Here is a 13,088-nt window from a genome sequence, read left to right on the forward strand (position 1 = left end):
CCACACGGGTCAAGGAGGCCCGGGGTTTGAACTGCGGACCTCCCATGTGGTAGACAGACGCCCTAACCACTGGGCCAAAGTCCGTTTCCCACAAAAAAGAACCTTTTGCATTGGGTATTGAAATAATAGTTGACTTGGCACACCTAAGCACCATTTCTCATAGTATGGACCCATAATATGGCATCCTAATTTCCTGGGTATAGTTGTTTAAAAATCCAGATTTCTGACTCTCATCCTAGAGCATATGAATCAGTACCTGAATCTCATTAAAGTTAGAAAGTATTTTATTGCCTATTTTACATTAGTCGTTTTGACCAGGGCCAGGCTGATGCTAGACGTGCAAAACCTATGTCACTGAGGATATGCTGAGCTCCCATTTCTCCTGAGGCACTGAGAGTCTTAGGTGAATTTAAATCAGAGATCATGTGCTTTCCTTCCATTTGAGTAATACTCTTTACCTTCTGATGCTAAAGTATTTGTATGTAAAGTCAAAACTTAAAGTCTAGGTGGCGGACTTGGCCCAGTGGTTAGGGTGTCCGTCTACCACATGGGAGGTCTGCAGTTCAAACCTTGGGCCTCCTTGACTCGTGTGGAGCTGGCCCACGCGCAGTGCTGATGCGTGCAAGGAGTGCCGAGCCACGCAGGGGTGTCCCCTGAGTAGGGGAGCCCCACGGGCAAGTAGTGCCTTCTGTAAGGAGAGCCACCCAGTGCAAAAGAAAGTTCAGCCTGCCCAGGAATGGCGCCACACACATGGAGAACTGACACAAGATGACGCAACAAAAAGAAACTTAGATTCCTGTGCTGCTTACAACAACAGAAGCTGACAAAGAAGATGCAGCAAGTAGACACAGAGAACAGACAACCAGGGTGGGGGGGGGTGGGGAGAAGGGGAGAGAAATAAATAAAAATAAGTCTTTAAAAAATAAAAAACAAAAAAAAACCTTAAAGTCTAAAAGCTAAGATTAAAAGATGTTTTGGTATTATCTACACTTAGTATATTCTACTTTGTATTGTTCCTTGAGTTTTAAAAAATTTCAAAGTAACCTAACAGAAGGGGCATATAAAATTAAAACATCTTGGATTCTTATGCATATCTTAGTTTTCACATAAGTGCACTAGGTGATTGGTATTTGTGCAAATTAATAGCTATTTTTCTTTCATCTTTTATATTGCCTGTCATTTTTGGTTGAAGATTCGCGACACACTTAGGGTGTTTTGGTCTACTACCTGTTTAGGTCCAAAATGACATAAATGTTTTAGCATTAGAGATTCTGGCTTTAATCAGTCTAGCTACCATTCAGAAGCCAAGGTTTTACTTTAAAATGTTGAAAATTAAATTGAACCACAACAGCTTTACGTGTCAGGTTCTTACTCTAGTCTTGGATTTTGAGGGACATGTTCCTCTTCTTTTTGTACCCAGTCCTCCCTCCCCTGTTCCCCCTTTTAAATGTATATGACCTGTGTTTTGCTAAATAATGAGGTGGATTGGGAAGTACATTCCTGGAAATAAGGATTACTATTATGGTTGGAACCTTATTGGAGATACTTTTCTCCTTACACTTTCTTACCCTAATCACCATATGAGACCATGTCCTCAGTGCTTCATTCATACATGGAATTTAGAGCTTGTTTATGTCACTCTGGAGGAGGGAAGGGCAATTTTACAATTAAAATTGATAATAATCTCACCAGTTTTCAGCTTTGAAGCCATTTTCTTGCTTAACTGTTAGTTTCAAAAGTCCACCTGATCTCTGGAGTTTGAATATGATAACATCGTTTATTCTTTTCAAGATACCGTAAATTGGCACTGAAGTGGCACCCTGATAAAAATCCTGAGAATAAAGAAGAAGCAGAGAGAAAATTCAAACAAGTAGCTGAGGCATATGAAGTATTATCAGATGGTAAGTAATACTGAACTTGTTAAATACTGTGAATGGGTTGAGGAGAATAGGGAAAGGTATTAAACTCATCCTAAGGACTCACAGAGTATGTTCAAGTCTTTTAGGGGGTGCTGAACCACTGAGCTGTACTTGCTCCCTGTATAAAAGTATTGGGAGCTGATGTAGCTTAGTGGTTGAATGCCAGCTTTCCACATACCAGGTCCCAGGTTCAATCCCCAGACCTCGTACCTCAAAAAAAGTCTTTAGACTTTTTCCCAACTGGATTTTGGGGCTGCTGAGAAAGCAAGCTTTTTTTAACTTTACTTTTGAAGATCCGAATCTCATGTTCCTAGAAGCCATTCAATATAACTATGGTTGTGGTGGAGCAATTTGGTTTCCAATACTTTTCCTTAGGAATAGTTATTTTAAAATCGTACCTTGATACATTTTGGTTTGAGGACCTAAGGAAAAGTTAAAGTCACAGGTTTCTTGGTCACTGGTTATGTTGTTGGTGGTTGGTGTCCTCCCCCACTTTTTTTGGTAATTTTTTATCTTCAGACCTCTATTATCCCCATTGCCCTACTTAAACAATACTTTGCTAATGTAGTGATTTTTTTTTTAAACTACTTTAAGTAGTTTAAAGATTCCTTTAAGGAATCTTTCTTTTTTCTCACCTCCATCCCCTATTCCCTATAGCAGTAGTACCTGTTGAGTTTTCAGTTCATGTGTGAAAATTTATTGGAATTTCATTGGCATCTAATTTACTCAAAGCTAATTACAACTACTAAGTAGGAAGTTGAAAAAAGCCAAGAAATTAATTGATCCAGTGGTGACATGTCAGAAAGGTTTTTGGAAACATCAATCCTCATTACTTTTGACTAAATTCCTCAACCTCACTGAGCCTGAACTTCACCTAACATTATAGAATTAAATGAGATCATGTGGGAGTAGATATGGCTCAAGCAGTTGAGTGCCTGCCTCCCACGTGGGAGGTCCTGGGTTTTGTTCCTGGTGCTTCCTGAGGGAAAAAAAAACAAACAATAAAACCAAGTCAGGGGAGGAGCTAGGTGGCTTAGTGGTTGAGCATCAGCTTCCCCACATACAAGGTCCCAGGTACAAAAAAAAGAAAAAAAAAAAGATCCTGTGGCACATTTTACATTTTAGCATTTAAACTAAACTTCTTTTGATACTCAAGGCCTTAGCTTTGGGGAGTAAATAGGCTTTAAAAGATACTCCCTGGAAAAAGACCTGCTAATTAGATTATACTGGAAATTTAAACCTGCATGCAGTAATAGATCCAATCCTGTTTTAACCCCCCTCTCAATTTAATCCTATATACAACCATCACTGATCCAAAGTAGCAAATAAAAGATTTCAGCAAAAACAATTAAATATGTCTACAAAAAGCCCACAAGCCCACCCTGATTCCTTATTTTGTCTTGAATATTCTGAGGAAGGCTCCCATCACCAACCTTACATGGTTAAAAGTTCACACAAAGTTAGCAAGTAGCAAAACTGCTTCCAAAGCCACTGGAAAAAACTAGACATCCATTTCTAAGGTGCCACATTATAGGGACAAAAAGAAATTAAGCTATCATACAGCCTAGCTCTGGACCATTAAGAATTTTAAAGTTTGATACATGCCGTTTTCTCACGTCTTTTTATCCTTACTGAGTATTCATTAATATACTGTTGCAAACTTTGAACGCTCTTAATCTTGTTTTTCTCTTATAAAAGCAGTATTTAAAAGAAAATTTATTGGGGATCACATGTAGCTCAGTGGTTGAGTACCGACTTTCCATGTACATGTCCTAAGTCCCAAATTCAATCCACCATACCTCCTAAAAAACAAAACAACTTTATTGTAGTAACAAATATCCAACTCAATTTCACATTTTAACCACACTCAAGTGTACAATTTACTAGTACTGATTATATTGGCAATATTGTGTTACCATCATCTATTATCCCAATGTGTTCATTACGTCAAATACTCATTAAGCAGTTGGCTCCCTGCCCCTGGTAACCTGTAAGTCTACAGTCTGTCCTTATGAAATTGCTTTTTCTAGGTATTTCCTATAAGTAAGATCATACTATTTGTCTTTTAATATTTGGCTTATATCACTCAATATGATATCTTTGAGATTCATCCATGTTGTAGCATTTATTAGAACTTCATTTGTCTTTACAATTGAATAGTATTCGATAGTGTGTATTTACCACATTTTGTTTATCTACTCATCTGTTGTTAGATATTTGGGTTGCTTCCACCTTTTGGCTGTTCATAATGCTGCTATGAACATTGGTGTACAAATATCTATTTGAGTTCCCGCTTTCAGTTCTTTAGGGTGTATACCAAAAAGTGGGATTGCTGGATCATGTGTTCAAAGTTTTTTTTCAACTTTCTGAGAAGCGGTAAAACTTGAATTCCATAGTACCTGTACCATGTACTTATTTTTATATTAATAAAGACAACCCTGTTGATTATCTGAAGTTTGGAGAGCTAATAAATGCTGCTTTACAGAAAGAGTGAGAGGCAGCACATCAGCAAGAGAGGCATAATAATATACTTGAGTAGAGGACAATGTGATGTTGTGAAAGATACCTGAGTACTAATTCAGTTTCAGCATTGACCAGCTTTGTAACCTTAGGCAATTAACCTAATTTATGACCTGTGTTCTTTTGATTATAAAATGGAAATTACATCACATCTCATGTAAGAGTATAAGAATGAAATGAGCTGTCATACACAAAATTGCTGGAAAAGTACCTGGCATCTGTATGGACTCAATTCTGGAGGCACTTCATCCTTCTTTTTTTTTTTAAAGATTTATTTATCCTCTCCTCCCCTTATTGTTTGTGCTTGCTGTCTGCTCTCTGTGTCTTGTCTTCTCATCTTCTCTTTAGGAGGCACTGGGAACTGATCCTAGGACCCTGCTGTGGGAGAGAGGCACTCAGTTGCCTGAGCCACCTCAGCTCCCTGGTTTGTTGTGTCTCTCATAGTCTCTCCTCTTTGTCTCTTTTGTTGTGCCAGCTTGACACGTGGGCCAACTCCTCTTCACCAGCAGGCGCCAGGAAATGAGCATGGGGTAGATGGGAGCTCGGTTGCTTGAGCCATCCTTCATTGTAATAATCTTTTCTTAAAAAGTCTGCTTCCTAGGATTTAATAAAAAAGTTATCTTTTATCTTAGTATTACACCATATCTGAAATAAAGGTATTTCTAAACGTTAACTGGACGCATAATATAGGAAGAAAGAATTGAAGACAGTCCTTTAAAGAAGTAGTAGTAAAAATCACTGTATTAGCAAGTTATTATTTAAGTAGGATGATGTGGATGAGTGCAGTTTAGACCACAAAAAATTCTGTATTCTGTGTATTTTCCTTCAGTATAGTAGATGAGAAAATTATAAGGTGGAGCACCATTCTATTGTTTGTACTCTGAGCCATAATGTGGATGAAGTCTTTTATATCTGTAAAATAAATTGGAAATACCAGCAATTCTGAGTAACCTCTTGCTTTCAGGCCTTAAATGTGCTTTGAGGTGGTTACTCCTTAAGGCCAGCATTTGTGAGAGCTCTGTTAGGCTTTTTGGGGAAATAAGATCTATTTTAAATAAAGGCAAATTTTGTCCTAGCAGTGAATTACCATAGGTGAAACTTGTTATAACTAATTTATTTGGGTGCATACAAACCTACCTCCTCCCAAAAAAGATTTGAAGAAATTGTTAGGTCATGTATCTTGCATATGGCAAAACGATAGATGTATTGAAAAGTTTGGTGAGAGTCTCCCTGTGTATAGAGTAGAGGAATCATCAGAAGCCGTAGAAGAGCTTTTTGAACCTCTTTTGCTGTAGAGGTGGTGTAGTTTGATGTGCAAGTTATTCACTTGACAAAAGTAATTGGTGTCTTGACAAATTTCCTTATAACAGAGTGCTCATTATATGCCATGTATTATGATGAGTGCTTTATATACACTTTGCTATTTAAAATTGTCCAAGCAATTCAGTGTGGTCAGAACCATTTTATAACATTAAGAAACTGGCTCAGTAATTTGCCAGTTACCTACTTAATAAACATTAGAGCTGTGTGAATCCGTTCAACATGCCTTTTAAACTAATGTTTTTTTGTTCTATGTCAACTAGGCTGCAGTTAGAAATCCTCATTAATCTCTGTTAAATGGTGCTGTCAGTGGTTATGCTGCCTTTCCCCTTGGTGTATGTCTTTTTTAATGTGCTGTTGCACGAGGCAGTAAACCACATTAAAACCAATGCATATTTTGTTTTGAAAGTCAGAAAATAAGGAATTGAACATCAAGCTTAGATTAGGACTTAAACACTTCTAGGTAGTTTTTCCCATCACTAGGTCTGTAGTTATTGAATATTATTTAAAGTCAGCTCTGTCAGCCTAATTTCCTGAATTAGGTGGAAGGTTAGGTGTTAGCTAGATAAAAATGAGCATTTTCATGGTGAAGAAAAGAATTGTGTATGAATCATGGGGTAGAGAGAGCTGTGTGAAAAACTTTGTGAGAAAACTACTGACAATGCCTTGGCATGAAGCTATAATAGATAAATGGAGTAAAGGCCGAGGTATTTAAGAGATTATAAAGACTGATTACAGGTTGTAGATACTTGATCCAGGTGTATCTATCTACTTTCCTTTGACATTTTCAAAGTAAGGGCTAACCTAACTTCTTAAAAATTAATTGTAAAAAATTAAAGACTGCATTGTTTCTGTGGTTTACAGCCTACAGAAATACCTTCCTATTGAATCTTGAGGAATTCACCTTCATTTTGCCTTATCGACTTTTTTTTTTAATTTATAGCTAAAAAACGGGACATCTATGACAAATATGGCAAAGAAGGATTAAATGGTGGTGGTGGAGGTATGTAAATGTTACTAAAGATAAAGTTGGTTTTCTCTTTGCATTTTAGTAATGAGAAGATGTGATGTAAAGATAAATCAGTCTTGACTAATCAATTAAATTTGTTCCAAATTTATCTATTTCTGAATTGGGGATTAGTGAGTTCTCTTGGACAGAGTTGTATGTTGCTGCAATAACTATAGGTGGCCCTTACAGAAAATGGTTTGAACTGGAGGTTAAGGGGGGGATTGATAACATTTCAAATACCTGTTGTGAATCTAGAATGTATGCACTGATGTACTTTCTATAGATAGGAAATAATTTGTCCTGTATTATATTATTATTTTACGATTTATATCCCTAGATCAGTACCTGACATTATTTCAAAATAACCTTAGGGTTTAAAAAACCCTAGATTCCTGATCACCATCTCTAATGAATAACTATCATCATGGTAGTAGAGCCTGAACATGTAAATTTCTTATGATCTGATGGTTCCTTGATCTGATGCCCAGCCAGCCCCAGGTTAGACACTGGAATTTTGTCTGATTTAACCCAAAAACAAACTCCGTTGTTTCCCTAATAATCTGAAAGGTACACAGTTGAGCACAGATTGGTTAAATTACATGATCCAGGTCTCCTTCTTAATGAAGAAGAAAGAAAGAAAATGCTTGATCATATTCATATCTCATAAAACTAAACCCTAGATTCTTTTTTTGACCTATAGCATTACTATACAAATTTAGCATTGATAGAGCACCTTCTTTGCTTTTGCTACAAAAATATTATATGCTTGTTAACTACAGCCTATAAAATCATGTTATATTTTTCCCATCTATCACCATATCCTTAACACCTTTAGTAGAAGAACATTCTTATATTTATATTATTAACTACAATCTTCATCTATCACCAAAATCTGCTGTATGCCTAGATTATTCACTAGCCATCCTCCAACCAACATTAACCTCCCTAGACTCTACCTGTTTCAGCCATAATCACATCCATAAATCAGTAGTGTTTGTTATACTCATTATAATCTGCTACCACCAACTCTATCCATTACCACCACATATTATAATTGACCTTATTTAACGTTCTACGTATCTCCGTCATTAGGTCTCCTTTCTCAACTCCCATTCTTTCTCCCACTAACCTACATTCCATGGTACAACTCTATAAGTCTTCTCATTGTATGTCAGTGAGGCCATACCTGGCTTATTTCATTCAAGTTCCTCTGTGTTCTCATGTGCTTTCCCGATTCATTTCTTACAGCTGAATAGTATTCCATCATATGCATATACCACATTTTGTTTATCCTTCCATCAGTCGACTGGCACTTAGGTCTTTTCCATCTTTTAGCAATTATGAATAAATGCCACTATGAACATCGATATGCAAATAACTGTACGTGTGATGAAAGATAGTAACTGATAGGGATTGCTACTGTGAAATTCAGAAACTTTGAAATCTAACAGTTTTAATCAAAGCAGAGCTTTCGAGAGCTTCATATTTATGAAATAATTTCCTTCTTTTAGGCAGTGATTTATATCATGTTCTCAAATAATTGCTGACAAAACTTCAGAATTGTGAACTAAAAATTGTGCTCTATTTGTATAGGTGGAAGTCATTTCAACGGTCCATTTGAATTTGGCTTTACATTCCGTAATCCAGAGGATGTCTTCAGGGAGTTTTTTGGTGGAAGGGACCCATTTTCATTTGACTTTTTTGGTAAGTTGTCTATGTAGTAAGATGGTGTGTATGATGACTGTATAATTACTATATAATTACTGATGATGCTTTTCTGTTTAATTAGCATTGTACCTTGTCATTAAATTTTCTGTTTAAGCATTCTGGGGTCTAAAATCCTTTCGCTTCCTCCCTTTTGAAGATTTTTCTGATGGTAACTTCCACATTGCAAACAATAATGGTTTTTAAATTGCAAACAATAATGTTTTTAATGTATTCTTTCTCTTGACTGTGTATGGCCCTAATTTAATTTCCTTTTCTAGTCTCAGATTAGAAAGTGGTATGGATGTGGATGCTGGGTTATATATTTTATGTTGAACATTGGTTTCTATGTGAATTTGCCGCATAATATTCTTAATAAAATACTAAAATCTTCTAACAGGTATTGTTCAGAATACATTTAATCTATAAACTGGCTTTCTTTTTCTAATTTGTTGCATTGTGACTATTGAGTTCACAATTTGTGAAAAAATGAACAGCTCTAGAGTAAGGCAACAGAACTATTCTTTAATATGAATGTAGTTTTATTAATGGAGATAGTGTTGTACTAGTTGTGGTTTCATGAGTAGGAAAATAGATTCTCTCATCAACTAGACTTCTTATTTCTAATGCCTGATACTAGTTGTAATATATGTCACAGATATAAGCTGAGTGTCAGGAATTCTTTTTAGCTATCTGATGTTAGAGCTTTCTTTAGTGTTTTCCTCTCGACTATTGGAACTATCAGTGTGTTTAATGCACTGAATGACCAGTGGAGGTCAGGGCTAAAATATGCCTGCTGTAGCCATTTTTGTCTTGGCTCATTGAGGGGAAAACACATCCTGTGTTTACCTCCTTCATTTCCTGGAGCCTGGTTGAAGAGAGTGAACACCATCTGCAGTCCCTCATAAGGGAATAAAGAAGAGCAATTCTGTCTACAGAGATTACAGGGGAAACACATGGAAACCCCTCCCACTTATCATAGGCATGAAGAAGAATTAAGTCACCACTGTATCTGGTAGGTATTAGGCTTTTTAAATGGTGCAGTCCTTCATATTATCACAGGAGGTGCATTGAAAGAAATTTTCCTTATTATGGCATGGCCTGACTTTTTTTAAAGTTCCTTACTGAAGAAGGGAAAGAAATCTAGTATACTGAATGAACCTTTTCATTGACAAATAAAACCATTAAAGCTAAGAAGGGAACATTCAGATTAGCGGAAAAGGCTGTTGTCTTTTCTTTTTTTTTCTTTTTCTTTTTTTTTAAAAGATTTATTTATTTAATTCCCCCCCCTCCCCTGGTTGTCTGCTCTTGGTGTCTATTTGTTGCGTCTTGTTTCTTTGTCTGCTTTTGTTTCTTTGTCCACTTCTGTTGTTGTCAGCGGCACGGGAAGTATGGGCGGCGCCATTCCTGGGCAGGCTGCACTTTCTTTTCACGCTGGGCGGCTTTCCTCACGGGCGCACTCCTTGCGCGTGGAGGCTCCCCCACGCGGGGGACACCCTTGCGTGGCACGGCACTCCTTGCGCGCATCAGCACTGCGCATGGCCAGCTCCACACGGGTCAAGGAGGCCCGGGGTTTGAACCGCGGACCTCCCATATGGTAGACGGACGCCCTAACCGCTGGGCCAAAGTCCGTTTCCCGTCTTTTCTTCAATGAAGAGGTTTTGCTCTAATTCCAGCTATGAGAAACATAGAAATACATATTGAGATGTGTCCCTGTAAATATTAATATGATATATATAATTTGTAGCCTTTATTAATTGGCATTTACTGATTGATCTTTCCTGTCTTAAAAATTACCTTTGTGTCTCATAATCTTTAGCAGACTCAGATTTGTTGTTTTAGGAAGGTGTAAGGGGGAATTGGTGGTATTGAAATCCCATGTTTGGATAGTGTGAGTCTCATAATGGCTAAGGAGTGATTGAAGTCCTTATCCTCTCTTTTTACCTGGGCTTCAATTTTAGGGAACACCTTAGGAGTGGGGGCAATAAAGAGATATGAAGCAGGCTGGTTTGTCAAGATATTCTACCTGTAAGTCTAGGCATTTTTAAAAAAAATTTATTGAAATAAATCACTCATACATAAACATACATAAACAATAAATGTATAATAGTTGCAAACTTATAAAATAAACATATACAACATCAGACAAACATGTAACATCTCACCCTACCACCAATAACTTGCACTGTTTTTAAACCTTTTTAACTAATGATTAAAGAGCATTGTCAAAATATTACTACTAAACAGTATTTTTCCCCTAACCAATCCAATTATTATTATCTTTATATCATTTATATATGAGCATACATAAACAAGTGTATCGTAAAAGTTGTGAACTTACAAAGCAAACATGCATAACATCATATAGGGGTCCTTACATCAGCCCTCCAACAACATTTTGCATTGTCATGAGACATTTGTTACAAACTATGACAGAACACTGTCAAAATCTTACTACTAATCATAGTTCTTTTCTTACATTTGGTGTGTTTTCCCAACACACCCTATTATTATTTTTTAAATGTTTTTTTATGACAGAAGTTGTAAACTTATAAAACAATCATGCACATGTGCAGAATTCCCAAACAACACCGCTCTGTAGTGTCATTTGCTACAGACAGAATAATATCATCTGATTATTGCCATGTCCACAGTGTACATTTGGCTCACATTTTCCATGCTGCCTCAGTATCGACGCAGTACATCTTTTTGCATAGATGCAAGAATATTGTATTATTACTACTAATCACAGTCCATAGGTCACTCCAGCTAAATTTTTCCCATGCTTCTCCACATTCCCAACACCCTGCAGTAGTGATATACATTTGCTCTAGCTCACAAAGGACACTCTTGCATCTGTACCATCAACCGCAGTTTTTATCCACCTCTTGGTTTACTGTGCTATCCAGTTCCTAGATTATTCTCAAGCCTTCTGTCAATTGGCATTTATATAACTAGACTACCATTTTCAGTCACATCCCCAGTTATAAACTAGCTGTTACTCACTGTGTGTTACCATCCACTCTATACATTTCCACAGTTTTACAGTAAAGCAAATTAAAATGTCTACATACATTAAACATCAGTAGTCCACTCAGTCCTTCTCTTATCTCCTTTAAGAATCCACCACCTACCACCCAGTCTTGAAGATATTTTCCAATAATTTCTTCTAGAAGTTTTACGGTTCTTGCTTTTATTTTTAGTTTTTTGATCCATTTTGAGTTAATTTTTGGAAAAGGTGTGAGATAGGGATCCTCTTTCCTTCTTTCAGCTATGGCTGTCCAGTTCTTTCAGCACCATTTGTTGAATGGATTGTTCTGCCTGAACTGTGTGCGTTCAACAGGCTAGTCAAAAATCACTTGACCATACCTGTGAGGGTCTGTTTCTGAACCATAAATTTGGTTCCATTGGTCTATTGTGTCTGTCTTTAGGCCAGTACCATATTGTTTTTACCACTATACGTAGGTATTATGATTTAAAGTCTGGAGATGAGGGTTTCCTTTTCCTTTTTATGATGTTTCTGACTATTCAGGACTCCTTACCCTTCCAAGTAAATTTAATGATCGTGTTTTCAATTTTTTTCTTTAATGCTGGTGGAATTTTTATCGGTGTTGCATTAAATCTATATATCAATTTGAGTAGAATTGACATCTTAATGATATTTAGTCTTCTAACCCATAAGCATGGAATGTTCTTCCAGTTATTTAGGGCTTTTTTGATTTGTTTTAACATTTAACATTTTGATTGTTTTAACAAACATGATTTAATATTTGTTTTAACTGTTTCAGTTTTCTGAATGCAACTGCTTTATATCATTGGTTAAGTTTATTCCTGACTACTTGAGTTTTATCTGTCATATTTTATTTTCACCACTCTTTTGACACTTTCACTTTTCTTGATATAATCTTCATTTCTAGACTCTCATCCAGACCCCTCTCTCCTGTCTTTTCTTTTTAGACTCTAGCACACCCTTTAGTATTTCCTGAAAATCTGGTCTCTTGCTTAGAAATTCTCTGTTTCTGTTTATCTGTGAATATTCTAATTTTGCCCTCATTTTTGAAAGACAGTCTTGCTGGATATAATATTCTTGGCTGGAAGTTTTTCTCTTGTAGTATCTTAAATATATCAGACCACTGTCTTCTTGCCTCCATGGTTTCTGGTGAGAAATCAGCACTTAATCTTATTGGATATCCCTTATATGTTATGCATTGCTTTTCTCTTGCTGCTCTCAGAATTCTCTTTGTCTTTGGCATTTGACATTCTGATGAGTATGTGTCTTGGAGTTGGTCTGTTTGGATTTTTTCAGATGGGAGTACGTTGTGCTTCTTGGACATGGATATCTATATCCTTCAATAGGGCTGGGAAATTTTCTACCATTATTTCTTTAACTATTCCTTCTGCCCCTTCTCCCTTCTCTTCTCTTTCTGGAACACCCATGACATGTATGTTTGCATGGCTTTTGCTGTCATTTAGTTCCCTGAGACCTTGTTCAATTTTTTCCATTCTTCATCTATTCTTTTGTATGTTTGCTTTCAGAGGCCATTTGTTCAAGCTCAGCAATCTTTTCTTCTGCCTCCTCAAATCCGCTATTATATGATTCCAGTGCTTTTTAAATT

General features: G+C 36.7%; 1 protein-coding gene across 4 annotated transcripts in view; it reads left to right on the top strand.

The window, feature by feature from the left end:
• Nucleotides 1–13,088, top strand: part of DNAJB6 (DnaJ heat shock protein family (Hsp40) member B6) — a 108,559-nt gene that overhangs the window by 27,395 nt on the left and 68,076 nt on the right. For all 4 annotated transcript variants that reach the window (XM_012525193.3, XM_058297613.1, XM_058297615.1 and 1 more), the window contains 3 exons: nucleotides 1,792–1,901; nucleotides 6,703–6,762; nucleotides 8,362–8,472. In XM_012525193.3, coding sequence (XP_012380647.1) covers nucleotides 1,792–1,901; nucleotides 6,703–6,762; nucleotides 8,362–8,472 — 281 coding nt within the window. The remainder of the gene's footprint in view (nucleotides 1–1,791; nucleotides 1,902–6,702; nucleotides 6,763–8,361; nucleotides 8,473–13,088) is intronic.

This window comes from Dasypus novemcinctus, chromosome 5, assembly GCF_030445035.2.
Source record: "Dasypus novemcinctus isolate mDasNov1 chromosome 5, mDasNov1.1.hap2, whole genome shotgun sequence".
Taxonomy (NCBI): domain Eukaryota; kingdom Metazoa; phylum Chordata; class Mammalia; order Cingulata; family Dasypodidae; genus Dasypus; species Dasypus novemcinctus.